The sequence below is a fragment of the Balaenoptera physalus genome (assembly GCF_965194825.1).
Source record: "Balaenoptera physalus genome assembly, chromosome: 7".
Taxonomy (NCBI): Eukaryota; Metazoa; Chordata; class Mammalia; order Artiodactyla; family Balaenopteridae; genus Balaenoptera; species Balaenoptera physalus.
In genome coordinates this window covers 86,280,874-86,301,309 of record NC_138886.1, presented here as the reverse complement: position 1 = coordinate 86,301,309, position 20,436 = coordinate 86,280,874, and the positions used below count along the sequence as shown (strand labels likewise).

Here is a 20,436-nt window from a genome sequence, read left to right as displayed (position 1 = left end):
ATCTCTTGGTTATTAAGTAGTGTATTGTTTAGCCTCCATGTATTTGTATTTTTGTACAGATTTTTTCCTGTAATTGATATCTAGTCTCATAGCATTGTGGTCAGAAAAGATACTTGATATGATTTCAATTTTCTTAAATTTACCAAGGCTTGATTTGTGACCCAAGATATGATCTATCCTGGATTATGTTCCATGAGCAGTTGAGAAGAAAGTGTGACAATATGGTATTATTAACTCTAGTCCCGATGCCGTACATTACATCCCCAGGACTTACTCATCTTGTAACTGGAAGTCTGTACCTTTGACCACCTTCACTCATTTCACCTACCCCACCCCTTGCTTCTGGAAACTACCAATCCGTTCTCTGTATCTATGAGTTGTTGTTTTTTTTTTTTTTAGAATCCACATGTAAGTGAGATCATACAGTATTTGTCCTTCTCTGACTTATTTCACTTAACATAATACCCTCAAAGTCCATCCATATTGTCATGAATGGCAGGATTTCCTTGTTTTTCATTGCTGAATTTTATGTATATATATCTGTGAAAGAGTGATTTCATGTCCTTCAGGTATATACCCAGAAGTGTAATTGCTGGATCTTATATAGCTGTATATTTAATTTTTTGAAGACCCTCCATACTCTTTTCCATAGTGGCTTCACCAATTTACATTCCTACAAGCAGTGCCCGAGGGTTCCCTTCTCTCCACATCCTCACCAACACTTGTTATTGCTGATCTTTTTGATATTAGTCATTCTGACAGGTGTGAGGTGATATCTCATTGTGGTTTTGATTTGCATTTCCCTGATGATTAGTGATGTCGAGCACCTTTTCATGTACCCGTTGGCCCTTTGTATGCCTTCTTTGGAAAAATGTCTATTCAGTCAGATCATTTGTTTTTTTGCCATTGAGTTGTGTGAGTTCTTTGTATATTTTGGATATTAATCCCTTATTCTATGTATGATCTCCAAATATTTTTTGCTTTTTCATTTTGTTGATGGTCTTAATAGCTTCTTAAAGCCAACTGATTTAAAAACAAAGAGGAATAATGAGGGAGGCTGTGCATGTGCGTGGACAGGGAGTATGTGGGAAATCTCTGTATCTTTCTCACAATTTTTCTGTGACCCTAAAACTGTTCTCAAAAAAATGAAGTCTTGGGGAGGGGGAAGGGTAAGCTGTGACAAAGTGAGAGAGTGGCATGGACATATATACACTACCAAACATAAAATAGATAGCTAGTGTGAAGCAGCTGCATAGCACAGGGAGATCAGCTCGGTGCTTTGTGACCACCTAGAAGGGTGGGATAGGGAGGGTGGGAGGGAGGGAGACGCAAGAGGGAAGAGATATGGGAACATATGTATATGTATAACTGATTTACTTTGTTATAATGCAGAAACTAACACACCATTGTAAAGCAATTATACTCCAATAAAGATGTTAAAAAATAAAATGAAGTCTTTGAAACAAAAAAAGAGGAATATTACTATACATAATATGGGATATTCACACTTGAATTTTGGTGATTTTGAACACAGAGATTTTGTCTTAAAATTCAAATAAACCAGAGGCTTTGAAGGCTAGTCCAAATAACCATAGATTTTCTCTGATAATGTTTCTAAAGAAGGGGGGCAAGTTTGAGAAACGAATGAGACATGAAGAGAAAGCTTTGTGATGCTTAAGCAATGTCTCATGAGAGAGCAGCTTGCTTCAGAGACCTCACGGGGCTGTCACAGCCTCTTAGAACCTTGTCAAAGCCAGGGATGATGCCCGTTTCTGACCAGGATTTGTGTTATTCTCTATAAGCATCAAGATAGAAGTTTCAGGACTGTCAGAGAACTGTCAAAAGTATTTTCTTCCCCTCATCTCTGAGGAGCATTGCTAACCACCTTTTAAGACGTCCCATACTGCTTTCAGCTCCCTGTTGTATGATTTTCCTTTTTCTTGAAGTTGACATTTTCCATTTCCAACAGTCACAGATTAGACAAAGTGCAAACTCTCTCCCTTCAAGACATCCAGAACTTTTGGATACAATATATCATCCTTTAAATTCGTGGCTGAGCTCATTGAAATGAACAAGCAATAAACACAAGGTAAGGGGTGGGGGACCAGAATCACAGAAAACTGAAAACCAGAGGCTTAAGAGGAGGACTGAGGGAGTCGTCCTGATGGGAGGAGCTGGTCTTGTTGATCTGAGTAAATCAAGGGTGTGGGTTTTAACACCCCTACAGGGTCAGGAGACCCCATATCCCATTATTATGGGTAAGTCAACCTCACCAAAATTCTACTCTTTTACTGACATAAGGATACATAGACCAGTGGAACACAAAAGAGAGCCTAGAGATAAACCCACACATGTATGACCGCCTGATTTATGAAAAGGCAATACTGAAGTTTAATTTGTACAGGATGATCCCTTCAATAAGTGATGCTGGTCCAGGTGAATATCAGTATGAGAAAAAATTAACTTGACTCCTACTTCACACCATACACAAAGATTAATTAAAGACCAGAGACTTCACTGTAAAAAGTAAAGCTATAAAGCTCCTAGAAAAAAAACCACAGGAGAATATCTTCATGCCTTTGGGGAAGGTAAAGATTTTTTAAACAGGACATAAAAAGTACTAACCTTGAAGGAAAAGGCTAGTAGACTGTGCTTCATTGAAACTAAGAACTTTTGTTCATCAAAAGACAACATTAAGGATGGACCTAGAGATTGTCATACTGAGTGAAGTAAGGCAGACAAAGATAAATATCATATGATATCACTTATATGTGGAATCTAAAAAAATGGTACAAATGAACCTATTTACAAAACAGAAATAGGATCACAGATGTAGAAAACACACTTATGGTTACCAAGGGGGAAGGGGAGGGAGGGGTAAATTGGGAGATTGGGATTGCCATATACACACTACTATATATAAAATAGATAACTAATAAGGACCTGCTATATAGCACAGGGAACTCTACTAAATACTCAATAATGACCGATAGGGGAATAGAATCTAAAAAACAGTGGATATATGTATATGTATAAGTGATTCACTTTGCTGTACAGCAGAAAGTAACACAACATTGTAAATCAACTATACTCTAATAAAAATTAATTTAAAAAAAACTACATTAAGAGAGTGAAAAGGCAAATACAGACGGATGGAAAAATTTTCAGTGCATACATCCAACAGAGAACTCATTTACAGAATAAATAAAGAACTCCTACAAATCAATAAAAAATACTCTCAATCTTATCAAAGGAATGGGCAAAAGACTTGAACAGGAACTTCAAAAAAGAGATTTTTTTCCCTAGCTGGTTAATAAGTACATGAGAGATGCTCACCATCATTAGTCATCAGGGAAATGGACATGGAAACAGCACTGAGACATCATTTACCACCTGCCCCCAACCAGAGTGGCTAAAATTAAAAATATTAACCATACCAACTGTAGATGAAGAAACTGGAATTCTAATATATTGGTGGTGGGAGTAGAAAATGATACAAACACTTCAGAAAATTTTGATAGCACCTGCTAGTATTAAACATATACTGATGCACTATGGCCCAGCAAGTCCACTCCTGGAGTGCACCCAGGATAAATGGGTGCCTGTGTCTGCCAAAAGATGTGTACAAATTATTCGTAAAAGACCCAAACTGAAAAAAATCAAAAAGTGTATCAACATAAGAATAGATAAATAAACTGTGATATAGTCACACGACAAAAAGCTACATAGCAATGCAAAAGAACAAATTGCTATGTGCAACAACACAGATAAAATCACAAAGACGTATGTTGTGAAACATAAGCCAGATACAAAAGAACACATGCTTTGTAATTTCATTTATATGAAGTTCCAAAACAGTCAAAGCTAATTATTCTTTTGATGTCCAGATGATAAAGGCCAGAATATAAGTTACCTTGGGGGAGGTGATAGTGACTGAAAGAGGGTATAAGAGAATCTGCTAGGTGGCTGGAAATATTCTATAAATTGATCTTAGTAGTTACATCGGTATGTACTATATATATGTAAAAATTCGTCAAACTGTATAGTTAAGATTTGTGTGCTTTGCTATATGTAATTTATACCTCAATTAAAAGAAAAATAATCAACTTTGCCATACCTTCTGCCACCAAACACATTGAGCTTTTGCAATTGTCACTAACTTTACTGATAAGTGGCCATAGGAGGCACCACTGCCTTTATATGTGACAGGGAAGTAGGGAGTAGGGAAAAATATAAAGATTTTAGTGGAGTAGGGAAAAATATAAAGATTTGAGAAAGATAACATTAAATCACTTGTAAACTCCTCTGAGATTTTTGAGAAAAGTGTCATGGCAATGGAGAATACTAACATGAAGTGTATTTTGGGAGTTCCAAGACCATATTGGAGGGAAAACGAGAGTTGAAACTTTCTTTTTTTCCAGGCACTGAAATAAGTTACAGATGGGTTGTAAGTTTTGTGGAGAGGTGGGGAATAAAACCAGAAAAAAAGTGTAGAATATTTGTCTAATCTTGTCTTGATGTAGGAGAAATTCTGTCTAAACATAAAGACAAGAGAAGAAAATAATTAGGCTGTAATGAATAGTTTTAATTACCAAAAAAACTGCAAAAAAAAAGACACTATAAATAAAATTAAAAGGCAGATGACAATTGATGAAAATGTTTGTAACATATAAGGTATTTATATCTTTCATATATAAAAAGCTATTAAAATTAACAATAAGAAGATGAGTACCCTGATAGAAAAATAAGCAATGACATCAAACAGGCAACTTACAAAATAAGAAATAAAAATGGTCAATAAATATATAATAATTTCCTTTATTAATTATACAAAATGGAAATTAAAGCAGATGTCTTTTTTTGCACCTATCAAATTGGCCAAGTTGAAAAGACAATACTATCTTATGTTTATCAGATTCTGCACGGCAACTTTTCAATATGTATCAAAAGTCTTTTACCCAATACTTTTATTATTTGGAATTTCTCTTGGGAAAATAATCAGAGAAACATACGTTTATGCACTAGATTTTTCATCTCAGAGTCGTTCTGATATTTTAAAACATTTGGAGACATCAAAAGGATAATATAATACTATAAGTAACTCTACACACATAAATTTGATAACTTAGATGAGGTAGACCAATTCTTTAAAAAGCACACTACTGGGCTTCCCTAGTGGTGCAGTGGTTAAGAATCCACCTGCCAATGCAGGGGACACGGGTTCGAGCCCTGGTCCGGGAAGATCCCACATGCCATGGAGCAACTAAGCCCGTGCGCCACAACTACTGAGCCTGCGCTCTAGAACCCGCGAGCCACAACTACTGAAGCCCATGTGCCACAACTACTGAAGCCTGCGTGCCTAGAGCCTGTGCTCTGCAACAAGAGAAGCCACCACAATGAGAAGCCTGAGCCCTGCAACAAAGAGTAGCTCCCGCTCACTGCAACTAGAGAAAGCCCGCGTGCAGCAGCGAAGACCCAATGCAGCCAAAAATTAAATAAATGAATAAATAAATAAATTAAAAAAAAAAAGCACACTACTATTACTCACTCAGTATGAAACAGATAATTTGAACAGCCCTATAATTACTAAGAAAATAGAGTTCAAAAGAGATATCTCTAGGCCCAGATGGTTTCACTGGAGAATTATACCAAATGATTAAAGATTATTCAATCTCTTCTAGAAAACAGAAGGGAAAGGAATACTTCCCAGTATATTTTCTAAAGCGAGCATTACGCAGATACCAAAACCAGATGAAGACAGTTCAGAAAGGAAAACTACAGACCAATATCTCTCATGAATAGATGCAAAATCTTCAACAAAATATTAACAAATAAAATTCAACAATGCATAAAAAGAACTATATACCATGAGTAAGTGGGTTTACTCCAGTGATGGAAAGCTGGTTCAATATTCAAAAATCAGTCAGTGTAATCCACCACATCAACAAGCTTAAAGAAGGAAAATCATAGAATCATGTCCATCAATGAAAAACAACCATTTGACAAAATTCAACACTCGGTTATAAAACAAAACAAAACAAACAAACAAAAACTCACAGGAAGCAAGAAATAGAGGGGAAACTTCCCTCAACTTGATAAAGAACATCTATAAAAAAACAACAGTTGGGCTTCCCTGGTGGCAGAGTGGTTGAGAATCTGCCTGCCAATGCAGGGGACACGGGTTCGAGCCCTGGTCTGGGAAGATCCCACATGCCGCGGAGCAACTAGGCCCGTGAGCCACAACTACTGAGCCTGCGCGTCTGGAGCCTGTGCTCCGCAACAAGAGAGGCCGCAACAGTGAGAGACCCGCGCACCGCGATGAAGAGTGGCTCCCACTCGCCGCAACTAGAGAAAGCCCTCGCACAGAAACGAAGACCCAACACAGCAAAAGTAAAAAAGTAAATAAATTTATTAAAAAAAATAAATTTATTAAAAAAAAAAAAGACAACTGCTAACATTATATTTAACAGTGAAAGACAAAATGCTTTTCTCTAAAATCAAGAACAAGGCAAAGATGTCCAATCTCACCACTGTTATTCAACATAATGCTGAAAGAGCTAGCCGGGGCAGTGAGACCAGAAAAAGAAATAAAACCATACAGATTGGAATGAAAAACTGTCGATAGGATGGTCCATGTAGAAAACTCCTAAGGAATCTACAAACACCAAAACCAAAGCCAGCTTCCTAGAACTAATAAGTGAGTTCAGCAAGGTCACAGGATACAAAATCAACATACAAAAATCAATTGGATTTCTATATATCAGCAATAAACATATGGTAACTAAACTTTAAAATATGATACAATTTACAATTACTCAAAAAACAAAAAAGGAATAGTAATTCTACCAGTAATTACTGATGCAAGTAATCAAATAATATGTCTTGTATGGAGAAACATACCATGTTCATGGGTTGGAAGACTCAACATTGTAAAGGATGTTAATTCTCCCCAAACTGATATATGTATAGGTTTGACTCAATTTCTCTCAAAATCCTGGCAAGATATTTTGTAGATATAGATAAGGTTATTCTAAAAGTTAAGACTATATGATATTAACAGAGGGATAGACACATGTTCAAAGGAACAGAACAGAGAACCCAAAAATGGTTTCACACAATTTATGGCTAACAGATTTTTGACAAAGTTGTGAAAACAATTCAGTGGAAGAAGGAGGCTTTTCAACAATTAATGCTGGAGTAACTGTATATCCACACAGGGAAAAAAAAAGAACTCAACCTAAACTTTATACTTTATACCAAAATCATCTCAAAATAGATTACAGGTTTAAAGGTAAAACTTTATTTTTTATTATTTTTTTTGGCTGCGCCACATGGCTTGCGGGATCTCAGTTCCCCAACCAGAGATTGAACCCGGGCCATGGCAGTGAAAGGCTGGAATCCTAACCACTGCACCACCAGGGACGTCCCTCCTTGCCTTTTTGAGCACAAGGAAGTAGGGAGGGAAGAGCCCTTCAAGAGATACCTGGAAAAGTAGGTTGTGAAATCCAGTCTCAGTTGTGGCTCTGCGCCTCCATCCAGGACATTTGCTCTTCCTTCGTCAGCATGCCTGCCTTGCCCTGTCTCTCTGAATTCCCACTCCCATTGGCACTGTTAGTGCTGCTAGCCAAAGAGAGAGGCTTCCTCAAGAAAACGTCCAGAACTGTAGACTTGGGGACAGATAGGGGCAGGGTCTTCAAGGGGCAGCGCATGGACGGTGACGAGCTCTGGGCCCAGCTGCCTGGGTTGACTCCAGCTCCTCTTGATGTTGGGTGAGTTATCCAGTCGCTCAGGCTCTGAGTTCTTCATCTGAACGATGCAGGTCATAAAGGTATCTACTCTGGAGTGCTGTTGTGTATGTAGAATGAGGTACTGCACAAAATCAGAGCTCAATGACCTTGGTCGTTATAATCATCAAGGAGCATGGCTTATGATTTTTAAGAGAAGGTGTAGTTTTAGCACTTTGGGGTGCTGTTCTTGGCAGGATGGAGACAAATAGGTTCAGAAAACAGGGAGAAGTCCAAGAATGGCCTTTGCAATGGTTCAGCTAGAACCATTCATTAACATGGCAACGCGTTTCCTCCAGATGCATTTGCTGTGACTTGAAATTCTAGAACTGCGTTTCCTTCAGTGGTTCAAGTAGATCTGAAATGCAGGCCTCTGGCAAAGGGTTCTCTCCAGAGACAGTAATGTTTCCCTTTTCTCTTTTGCAGACCTCAGAGGATGAGCCTTCTGAAAAGGATGCCCTGCAGCCGGGCCGCAACATTGTAGCCGCGGGCTATGCACTCTATGGAAGTGCAACACTGGTGGCTCTTTCCACTGGGCAAGGAGTGGACCTCTTCATGCTTGACCCAGTAGGTACCCAATAAGGCAGTATGGGCCTTTGTGCTTTAATTCCTGTCTGAGATAATTTCCTAGTCATTCCTAATACTTGCTTTTGGGTCCAGAGAGTCTAGTTTGGAGAGCCAACAGAATCATCTAAAAACATTAAGGACTTCTGTTCAAGTGAGGGCATTTGAGGGGTTCTACAGAGTCAGTCGTAGCAACTCAGGCCCTGTTCTTAAGGAATTTATGACCAAAAAATGCATTCAACTTCTTTGGTTTATGGGAATACAATGACTTAAGAATCCCAATGATGCCAATTTCCAGACAGAAGCATGGTTTCTTTAGAGTAGCACCATCCAGTAGAACTTTCTGTGATGATTGGCTATGTTCTGTAATCTATACTGCCTGTTACGGTGGCCACTAGCTTCCTGTGACCATTGAACATTTGCAGTGTGGTTAGTGTGACTAAGAAACTGGGTTTCTAAATTTTATTTCTTTTTAATTAACTTAAATAGCCACATGTGACTAGTGGCTACCCTACTGGACACCAGTTTGGAGGACTTCCCCTAATACACATGTTCTTCCCAATGGGAGGAGTGACTGGTAGAAAGCTATTTTATCAGATTCTGTGTTGTTCTCCACACTTTCCACAATGAGAAAATGCTCAGTAGCAGAAGGGGAAGAAGCACAACCTCTGGGTAGATGAAAAATATGATAGCACAACGCTGTTTGGAGGACGAAATAATTGGATAAAGACACAAGAGTTCAAAAATAAAGGGTGAGCCTTCATGGCAAATGTACATTAAAAATGTTCAGGAGAAATTTTGGAAAATATGTGTAACTTATAGAATTTCTCTTTTAAATGCTGGATGCTTTGCTTATGACTTGTGAACTACTTTGCTAAATATAATCAGGTCTTGTGAAAACTCAAATAATTTTGACCAAAGTCCATTTCAAAATTTCCAGTATCCCGTGAAGCAAAAGCTGTTGTTCAGTATTTCAACTTAATTTGAAATTACAAATGTTTATTGAGCATCTAGTGTGTCCCCAAATACCATTCTAGGCAGTGGAGGGAGATAATGCACTGATCAAACAAATATTTTAGACAAACATTTCAGGATTTTACATGCTGGTGCATGTGAAACCACACAACTCAGATTGGGACTTGAACTCACTGTCTTTTAATTGAGATCACACACCTGGTCTGAGGTCTCAGGTTCTTTATGTCTCATCACAGAAAGAATTCAGTGAGAGACAAAGTGATAGGTGAGAAGTGGATTTACTTAGAGAGATACATATTCCATACACAGAATCTGTCTCAAAAGGCGAGAATGGCCACAGGACATGGGGTTGTCTTGGAAAGTGAGAGTGGCCAAAGCAGAAACATACTCCACAGACAGAGTGTGGGCCATCTCAGAAGGCAAGAGGCCCGGAAATATGAGGTGGTTAGCTTTTTACGGGCTGAGTAATTTCATAGGCTAACGAGTGGGAGGGTTATTCCAACTATTTTGGGGAAGGGGCGGAAATTTCCAGGAATTGGGCCACTGCCCACTTTTTGGCCTTTTATGGTTGTCCTTGGAACTGTTATGGTGCTGGTGGGTGTGTCATTTAGCATATGCTGGTGTATTACATTGAGCGTATAACGAGGCTCAAGGTCCACTGGAAGTCAAGTCTTCTGCCATCTTGAGCCTAACTGGTTCTAACCAGTTTTTGTTGTGTCCTCAATGGCTCTGTCATTCTTTTAAAGGTTGTGCCCTGCCCCCTTCTTTCCTGTTTCACATGTGAGTGGATGGAAGGGGGTTACAAATTTCAAAACAGTTAAACTAAACTTTATAGTATGGAAATCTGGTATCTTTTATTTTTATAAATTTTTATTTATTTATTTATTATTTTAAAAATTTATTTATTTATTTATTTATGGCTGCATTGGGTCTTCGTTGCTGCACGTGGGCTTTCTCTAGTTGCGGCGAGCGGGGGCTGCTCTGTGTTGCGGTGCGTGGGCTTCTCATTGCTGTGGCTTCTCTTGTTGTGGAGCATGGGCTCTAGGTGCACAGGCTTCAGTAGTTGTGTCACGTGGGCTCAGTAGTTGTGGCTTGCAGGCTCTAGAGTACAGACTTAGTAGTTGTGGTGCACGGGCTTAGTTGCTCGGCGGCATGTGGGGTCTTCCTGGACCAGGGCTTGAACCCGTGTTCCCTGCATTGGCAGGCAGATTCTTAACCACTGTGCCACCAGGGAAGTCCATCTGGTACCTCTTAAAGTCTAAATTTTTCACATATAAACCCATCAGAGCAAAACTCATTGCTGTGTCGGTTTACTGATGCTCTAATTTCTCCTTATTTTCATAGAAGCAGGAATCTGTAGTTCACAAATAATGTTACTGAGCCCAAGCTCGTTCTGCTTGCTGCACGACAGCCAATAAATTGGGAGACAAGGTGTTGAGGCAAGGAATAGCGACTTTATTTGGAAAGCCGGCAGACCGAGAAGATGGCAGGTTAGGGTCCCCAAAAAACTATCTGACTGGCTCTGGATGCCAGTTTCATTTATAGAACAGAGACTGGGAGGAGGTGAGGAAGTGAAGTAAAGAGGCCATTAGTTTTGCCTGTCTTGGCCAACATCGGGAGGGAGGGGATGTGTTAATTTCTTCTTTTCTGCAGCCATTCACAGGTGATCAAGGTCAGATTATCTCCCTGTGAGCTGAGCAAAGGCACTTTAGTTTAACATTCAGCCACAGGGTAAGGGTTCCCTGTGGCAGGCCATTATGTATGATTATAATAACAAAAGCAGAGGTTAAGTCAAAGAAACAGATTGAACATGGAGTCTGATTTAACTCTTCCCTGTTACAATAATACTCTCAGAATAGTAGCTGACAGTTAGACAGTGCTTATTAAGTGGTGGATAGGTATCTGTTCTAAGCAACTTGCATATATTAATGCATTTAAGCCTCACAGCAGCCCTGTGAGTGTAGGTCCTACTATTATTCTCATTTTCAGATGAGGAAAGTGAGGCACAGAGAGGGTAAGTAACTTGCCCAAGGTCATGCTAGTAGCAGTGGAGCCAAGAGTCACACTCAGGCTGTGATAATTGTGATTTCTAAGAAAAAAATAAATTTGATCATTCAGATTGAAACAGGAGGGAAGGGGGCAGGGCACGATCTTTGAAAGAATGACATAGCCCGAGGACATGACATAAACTGATTAGAACCAAATGGGTCCAAGATGGCGGACAAGTCGACTTCCACTAGACCTTGAGCCTCAGTATATGCTCACTGTAACACATCAGCAAGCTAAATGACACACCCACAGGTGCCATGACAGTTCCAAGACTGACCATAACGATCAAAAAGTGGGTGGTGGCCCAGTTCCTGAAAATCCCTGCCCCTTCCTGAAATAGCTGGACTACTCCTCCCACTCATTAGCCTATGAAATTACCCACCTCTATAAAAACTGACAACCCCATACCCTGGTGCCTTTCTCACCTTCTGAGATGGCCCACACTCTATCTGTGGAGTGTTTCTCTATAAATAAATCCACTTCTGGGCTTCCCTGGTGGCGCAGTGGTTGAGAATCTGCCTGCCAATGCAGGGGACACGGGCTCGAGCCCTGGTCTGGGAAGATCCCACATGACACGGAGCAACTAGGCCCGTGAGCCACAATTACTGAGCCTGCGCGTCTGGAGCCTGTGCTCCGCAGCAAGAGAGGCCGCGATAGTGAGAGGCCCGCGCACCGCGATGAAGAGTGGCCCCCACTTGCCGCAACTAGAGAAAGCCCTCGCACAGAAACGAAGACCCAACACAGCCAAAAATAAATAAACAAATAAATAAATTAATTAAATTAAAAAAAATAAAAAATAAAATAAATCCACTTCTTACCTATCACTTTGTTCCTCACTGAATTCTTTCTGCAATGAGACATCAAGAACATGAGCTTCATTAAGTGCTGAAACCAGATGTGGGATCTCAGTTGGAAGACTGGGTTTTGGCCGGGTTTGAGTCCTAGCAGTGTGGGTACAAGTCCCAATCTGGGTTTAGGCTGTGTTCGAGTTCTGGCACAGGGGTTCAAGTCCCAATCTGAGGTGCACGGTTTCAAGATGACCAAAATATATTCCTCATATATTTGTTCTTCATCCATGGTTCCTGGCTCACAGCTCCCAAAACCCTTGGAATTTCCTAAGTGTTGAGAGTGCTAAAGGTGTCTTTTGTTATGGTAATGAGGTGACTTTTGGAAGGCTCCTAAAGATGGGGGCTGGTTTCCAATGGACCCAACCACGTGATTAGAGGGTTGGGACTTTCAATCTCACCCCCTGGCCTCTGAGGAGGGGAAAGGGACTGGAGGTTGAATCAATTACAAATGATTTAATCAATCATGCTTATAATACCTGTATAATGAAGCCTCCATAAAAACCCGAAGGACTGGGTTCAGAGAACGTCTGGGTTGAAACTGAGGAGAGTGGTGAGCCTGGAGAGGGCAGGGGAGCTCTTCACCATTTCCCTGTGCATCTCTTCCATCTGGCTGTTCCTGAGTTATAGACTTCTATAAGAAACCAGTAATCTAGTAAGTAAAATGCTTCTTTAAGTTCTGGGAACCACTGTAGCAAATTAACTGACCTGAGAAAGAGGTCCTTGATGCTAAAATCTTGGCTTTCCTGCATACCGATGCTGAACAGAAATATGGAGACAGAGTTATGGAGAAGAAAGAAAGCTTTATTTCTTTGCCAGGCAAAGAGGAAACACAGTAAGCTAGCACCTCAAGAACTGTGCCCCCCTCCCTGGGGAATAGGGAGAGGTATTATAGTCAGGGCTCATGGTCAGAGGTATGTGATAAGGATCAAGGCAGTAACAGTCTTGCATTCTTTCTTCTGCAAAGTTTCAAAAGGGTGGGGTTGCTGACAAGATAAGGGTTGTGCAGGGTCTCAGGTGGTCAGGTCTCCTAATCTTGATGAGCTTCTCTGGTCCCTTTTATCTTACCTTAGGTGGTTTCATGGCTGCTCCTTTCTTAATTAGCAACTATTTGAATCTGCCCTTTGGAACTCAGGGAAAGTCATGGAGGCTGGAGTCTTGCCTGCAAGAAATGGGGGACAGAAAGGCCTCTATGCCTGGGAGCCCCACAGGGCCCTGCTTGGTTTCATCCTGGGAACCTCTGATTTATGGCCGGTCAGAATTATAGGTGACAACCTGGGTTTGGAACTGGCGTCTGAAGTGTCCCCACTTTGGGAGAGGGCAGACTTGTAGGACTGAACCCTTAACTTGTAGAATTTGATGCTACCTCTGTGTAGATAGTGTCAGAATTGAGTTGAATTTCAGATACACTGCTGGTGTCCGAGAATTGCTTGGTTGAATTGTTGCAGGAAGGGGGACCCCTTCCAGGGCCCGAGAGTGGGCTCTTGTCTAACATTTAGAAATGAATTGTCCAAGGAGACAGGTGCTGACAAAGCAAGAGATTTATTGGGAAGGAGCACCCAGGCGGAGAGCAGCAGGGTAAGGGAACCCAGGAGAACTGCTCTGCCATGTGACTCACAGTCTTGGGTTTTATGGTAATGGGATTAGTTTCGGGGTTGTCTCTGTCCCATCATTCTGACTGAGGGTCCTTCCTGGTGGTGCCTGCATCGCTCAGCCAAGAAGGATTCCAGCAAGAAGGGTTCTGGGAGGTTGGTAGGATATATATATGGATTGGGGTCTCCTCTCTCTTTTTGACCTTTACTGAATTCTTCCGGTTGGCGGTAGCTTATTAGTTCCATGTTCCTTACCAGGACCTCCTGTTGTAAGATAACTCATGCAAGTGGTTACTATGGTACCTGACCAGGGCGGGCAGTTTCTGTCAGTGGTTCCCTTAACAGTATGTGTGGAACTCCTCCGCTACCCACCCCCCCAACACACACACATACACACACATAAACACACACATAGAGGAATTGGCCTTGGCACACCAATTCACAGGCAGTTTTGTGCTTAACTGTTATACCAGACAATTTTGAATAAACTCTCTCGATTACAAGCAAAGTATCTCCAACAACATTCTGAAGTGGTTCTAAGGGTAGTAGGGAGGTGCCTTTGGCTCAGGGGTCGAGCTGAAGGATTCTAGAGACACAGCTCATGCTTTCCACCTTCGGTCACAATAGGGGGGCCCAGTCTGGATACAGGTAGGCCAGACAGCTTGATTACACATCAGAAAGAAGAGACGAACCATAGCATGCTCTCTGCTGAGCTCTCTTTATTAGCCTGAAAACCCTTTGGATCACATCACCCTACTACAAAGGACACTTGCGCAAGGACCCAGTGTATGAAGCTGAGGACCAGTTTGAAAGGTTGACTTCAAGTTGAAGCAGCTTATGGCAATTGTCACAGGTAGAAAACCATAGAGGGTGGCCAGCAGGTTACTCAGGCAGGGCCTCACAGGACAGAGTTCCTTGGTGGGGCAACGAGAGCCTGCCTGATCTGTGAGTTTGCAGGGCTGGTAATTTGATTTTGTCAGAGCACATGTTTTGTTCAGGCACAGAGGGACCACTTCACGTTAACCAAACTCTCAACTGTGGTATAAGCCACAATGACAAGGCATTTGTTTACAAACGGCAGATATCATTTCTGGGTGACAAGGATATGGTGCTTGATAATCAGGTACCCTCTTCTCAAAGCTGTGGGAGGCCCTTTTAATATTCAGTGGGTGCCAGTGATCACACAGTCAGAAAAAGGCATTTATTTTCCAGGTTAGAGTAAGGCTCCACAGCCAGTTCCTCCATCCCACAATAGGGAACAACTCTCCAGGGGCCTGAGTGTCTACACCCACAGCCCCTGGGGTGGATAAATAAGTGAAGACATTATTTAGACAACAGTATCTGTCTTTGATCTTTGCTGATAAACAAAAAGAAAAGGATCCTGGCTAAACTAAGTGAAGGACTTACTGTATTAATAGGAAAGCTCAGGCCCCAGGCTAGATATGGGCAGGTCTGGGAAGCAGGATTCACAGGAACGGTCCCACAGGACAGCCAGTCTGGTCTGGACACCACCCCTGATGCTGTGTCTCTTGCTCAGGTTTCAAATGCCAGGGAGGAGTATCTATTTTGCTAAGCTCAGTCAGGTGCCTGACCTTGGGCTAGAGGAGGCCCAGCTTAGAGTCTTCTTAGACTGGTATCCAATGAGAAAAGTTAATTATTCAAAGGCAGTTAGGGTGCTTTTAGGACGTGGAACTCCATGCTGAGCTGCTCCAAAGCAACAAATGTCCAGAGCAAGTTATTAAAGCTCATGATCCAGAGACCATCAAGTACTTCCCTGCAACATAAGCGGCTGGTTTACTAGCAAGGGAGAAGGCACTCTGGAGGAACCGTGAGGCATCGTGCTAAGAGGGGGTTGGCTTGGGCTTATTATAGCACTTGGGGTTTTGCTTGATGATTCTAAGGAGTATTTGAGAAAGAGAGGGTCAGCTCTGGATTGGGTGTTGTCTAGATGTGGGTACAATGAATGATTGTGTATCTCAGTTTGTATGTAGGAGGTGGGAAGTTTAAAGTGAGGGTAGAGATTCATTGGTAAAGAAGCACTCATCACTCACATTTGGCAGAAGAGAGGCGCGTCGAGTTGTTTTCGCACTTGAGTATCCTCATCATTGTCTTGTTTCGGACACGGTCAGTGTGGCCTTGTCCCTTTGTGGGAGTGTTGTAGACGTTCATTAGGAGCCTTCTAGCTGTGAGCTGTCATCTTGGGGGATTTTTACTTTCTCAGTCTTCAAAGTTTAATCAAAACTGATTAGATTTCCAGGGTCTGATTTTCTTCCTAGTGACTTAGAGAGACATCCCGCCTTTCAAAGTGAATCTGCAGCTAGCTAATTACATTCCTAGGGATGAGACCGTCAGCACTCTAATTCTGAGGATGTAAAAAACATTTTTTTATCAACTATTCCTCATGCTGAGCAAATACAGTTTCTGACTGAAGGGATTTCTCTTTACCCATATAAGAGTAGTTGGGATACAAGGAACTCTGAATGGTTTCCAACATTGAGTCGTTAAGATAAACAAAATAACTGGGGACTTCCCTGGCGGTCCAGTGCTTAAGACTCCACGCTTCTGATGCAGGGAGCACAGGTTCGATCCCTGGTTGGGGAACTAAGATCCCACATGCCTCACCGTGCTGCGCCCCCCCCCCCCAAAAAAAAAGCTGAACTGAATGTGGAAGAGGATGGCAAAAACAGTATAGGAAATACAGGATAAATAAATTAAAGAAAAATAACTGGACCACAAATTAGTGGTCTAACTGCATCCCCCACCTTCATGACAAATCCCGTTCGAGTAACTTCTTCCTCTCATTGTTGATGGCCCAAATCTTCCTGAAAACATTAGGAATTAACCGGGGGTGAGAACTTGGGGGATAAATACAGCTAGGTTCTTTACAAATGAGTAACGTAGCTACAGTGAAAGTTACAAAGGAAATTTTCCCTCTTTTTCCTTTGAATTATTTTATTTCTTGTTATATCACCGCTTGAGCTGCCTGTGCAGGCTCCATTTTGTCACTGTTCTTTATATAACTCATAAAAACATCACTGGGCAGGCTGCAGAGGACCTGGCAAACCCCAGGGTTCTTTGAGCAGACCCACATCTTCTACTGTTCTCTGGTTGTTGGAGGTGTGTGCTGTTGGCTTCTGTTTCCTGGTATCTCTCTTCTTCCTGGTGTTTCTCTTCACCTTTCTAGGCTCTTGGTGAATTTGTCCTGGTGGAAAAAGATGTCAAGATTAAAAACAAAGGAAAGATTTACAGCCTCAATGAGGGCTATGCCAAGTATTTTGATGCTGCCACCACAGAATATGTGAAGAAAAAGAAATTTCCCGAGGTGAGTGAAGAAAGCTAAGGCAGAAGGGTGGGGGAATGCTGTCTCAGTGGGTTCCTGTTTCGGGGGTGGCTGTCGGGGCCTGGCTGAAAGAGGTTGGTGCCCCTGTTTATGGCTCTGGCCCATATGAGAATGGCGGACTTTCTTCATAAGCAATCAGTATCTTTCATAGCTAAAATTTACGTACTATAGATAATACTCCCCAGGTGAGTTTTTCCAGGAGAAATTGTCTATGAAGAAGGCAGAGACCAATGTTTCAAAATCCAGAGTTTCAGGCCAGAGCATCTCCCCTGTCATTTTTTGCTGAGCTACCACCAGTGCTGATTCTGGTCACTTACTTGTATTTAGGTGGAATAATTACGTTTAAAAGTACCATTCATATGCTCTAATATCAGGGCCTGGGGTTTACTCCAAGTTTTAGGAAGGTCTTTGGCTCTCAGTGTGATCACCGAGTCCTGGACTTCATGTGGCTATTAATATAGCCCAAACAATCCAGTATGTATGTCTGCCATACAAAGAGCGCTTTTAAGACAAGGTGTGGCAAGGAGTCAGAGCATTTCCAGATCAAGAATGTGAAGTCTGACCTACCCTGGAAGTGGCTGGAGAAACAGTGGTGTGACGTGCCAGCCTGGCTGTCCCTGGAAGCCCTTCACGAGCTCCAGGGAGAAAGAGCTCAGGATTCCAGAGGGTCCAGAGCAGTTAGTCAACAGGGTGCTGGGACCTGCCTCTGCTGCCTCAAACGGAAGCTTTGGAGAGTTTTCTTCTTTCTCTGTTCTGTTTGTTCTTTAAGCAAAATTCTTAGAAGTGCAGTCTCCTGTACCTCTCCTTTGCTGTCATGCACAAACCTGTTAGATATCTTAAGGGCAGAAGTAACAGGATATGAATTGTGAGGTTGATAAAGTCAAAATTATTTACAAGTTCCCAGTCTTGGAGATGATTTCATGGTTGTTCCCATTCTAAACTAAGATGCGCCTCTTTTAGAACCCATAAAGGAAGATACTTATTTTACCACTGAAAAACCAAACTCGTATGAAAAAAAACCCATAAATCTTTTTGAAGGAGAAGTTACAAACTGAGAAAAAAAGTAATCACCGCACATATGACCGACAACAGGTGAACAGTCTGTCTACACAAGGACCAAAATACAAGGATGAACACCCAAACAGAAAACCAGGCAAAGGGCACAACAGTGCAAGTCATGGAAGAAACAAATATCCAGTCAGCAAATGGGAAGATGCTAATAAAAAAGAAATGCAAATTAAAATGCAACATCATTTCCACATATGAGATTTGCACAGATCTAACAGATGAATAGTGCTCAGTGGTGTGGGAAAATAAGCGCTCTCATAAAATGTTAAAGGAAACATAAATGCCACAACCTTTCTGGGGGGAGGCAATCTGGCAATATGATTTCAAATATTGAATATTCAAATCTTTTGACTTAGTTAATCCTAAATTTCCCCTGGAAACTGATCCTAAAGAACTAATAGGTCAAATAAAAAAAGATAAATGAACAAGGATATGTCACTGCAGCATTGTTTATAACAACAACAAAGGAACAACTGAAGTATTGTATCCATCAGGAAGGATTGGTCGGGGGCATCTGCAATATTCTAGTGAAATATTGTGCCACGCATCTATTCATCCATTAGGAAGGTAAGTGCTTCTTTATATATTGATAGTGAAACATGTCCACAAAATACACATATATATGTGAACGTATTTATGCACACAGATATATAGATAGTATGTATGTATGCATAACATGTCTTAAAAATGTGCCATCTTGTTAATAGTTGTTTCTGGAAGTTGAGGTTTTAGGGTTCTTCACTTTCTCTTGTGTGAATATGTGCAATGATCATGTGTTACTGAAAATGGATCATTCCAACTCTCTTTGTAGAAATTATTGCAAAAGCATTGTCATTTGAAGAGGCAATCAAAGAGTATACAACCAAGAAAATTTAAAGGGAAAAAGCATATCAAGTAGTTAATTAATAAAAAATATATTTTTTCTGGATTTTATGTTGTTTAGTATAGTGTGAGTCAGCTTTTAAAAATTTGTAATATGTTGTGGTTTCTTCTTCCATTTATTTATTTATTTATTTAATTTTTTTTATTTTATAAATTTATTTATTTATTTATATTTATTTTTGGTTGTGTTGGGTCTTCGTTTCTGTGCGAGGGCTTTCTCTAGTTGTGGCGAGCGGGGGCCACTCTTCATTGCGGTGCGCAGGCCTCTCACCGTCGCGGCCTTTCCTGTTGCAAAGCACAGGCTCCAGACGCGCAGGCTCAGTAGTTGTGGCTCACAGGCTTAGTCGCTCCGCGGCATGTGGGATCCTCTCAGACCAGGGCCCGAACCCGTGTCCCCTGCATTGGCAGGCAGATTCTTAACCCCTGCGCCACCAGGGAAGCCCCTCTTCTTCCATTTAAAATGAATGTTTACTTTTACACTTAAAAATGGAAAGAAAATAGATCATTCTGTTTTGAAAAAGAAGTCCCCTTACTCTCCTGTAGTTTTGCCCTCGGGAAGCCCCTCTCTAGTGTGAGCAGGCAGTGCTCCTCCCACTCCTCATTCTTCCTGAGGCCGTTGCTTCCCTGCAGGATCTTTGTGTTCCGGCTGCCATTCTCCCACACACCGCACCCCCGGGAGATGGGAAGTGGTCCAGGCACTTTTCTTTACCCTCCGCCATTGTGGAAGGAGCAGTCCTCCTTTGCTGTTTGTCTCCTGACAGTAGCAGATTCTCCTATCCCTGACTGCACTCTTCTATTAGTCATGATAATAGTAGCTAGTGTGTACTGTGTCAGACACTGTTCCTAGTGCTTGTTGTGTACTAACTCATTCAATTCTCCAACAGACTACAAGATAAGTATTAACACCACAGTCCCCATTTTACATATGGGGAAATTGAGGCCCTGAACAGTCAAGTAATGTTACCGAGTTCAAGCTCTTCTTGCTTGCTGCATGGCAATAGAGGCCAATAGAGAGACGAGTTACTGGGGCAAAAAATAGCGACTTTATTGGGAAAGCCAGCAGACCAAGAAGATGGTGGACTAGTGTCCCAAAGAACCACCTTACCTGAGTTAGAATTCAGGCTTCTTTTATACTAAAAGGGAAGGGTGTGTGATTGGTTGTTGCAGACTTCTTGGTGTCAGAATCCTTTGTTCTTGCAGCTGTCCAGGTAGGTCAGGTCAGGATGTTCCTGTAAATCTACAACAAGACAAATGTTATTCTCTGTTCTGCAACTTTTTATCTCTATATGAATGGAAAAGTGACCTTTGAAGGTCAGAGCCTTGAGAATGGGCTGTCC

At 41.5% G+C, this 20,436-nt stretch overlaps 1 protein-coding gene and 1 long non-coding RNA gene across 3 annotated transcripts in view; both read left to right on the top strand.

Moving 5' to 3' along the window:
• The window catches only part of LOC309664556, a 365,050-nt gene that overhangs the window by 326,328 nt on the left and 18,286 nt on the right, over window positions 1-20,436 (top strand). The window lies entirely within an intron of this gene.
• The window catches only part of FBP2 (fructose-bisphosphatase 2), a 42,203-nt gene that overhangs the window by 10,997 nt on the left and 10,770 nt on the right, over window positions 1-20,436 (top strand). For both annotated transcript variants that reach the window (XM_082469842.1, XM_082469841.1), the window contains exons 4-5: window positions 8,211-8,351; window positions 16,994-17,131. In XM_082469842.1, coding sequence (XP_082325968.1) covers window positions 8,211-8,351; window positions 16,994-17,131 — 279 coding nt within the window. The remainder of the gene's footprint in view (window positions 1-8,210; window positions 8,352-16,993; window positions 17,132-20,436) is intronic.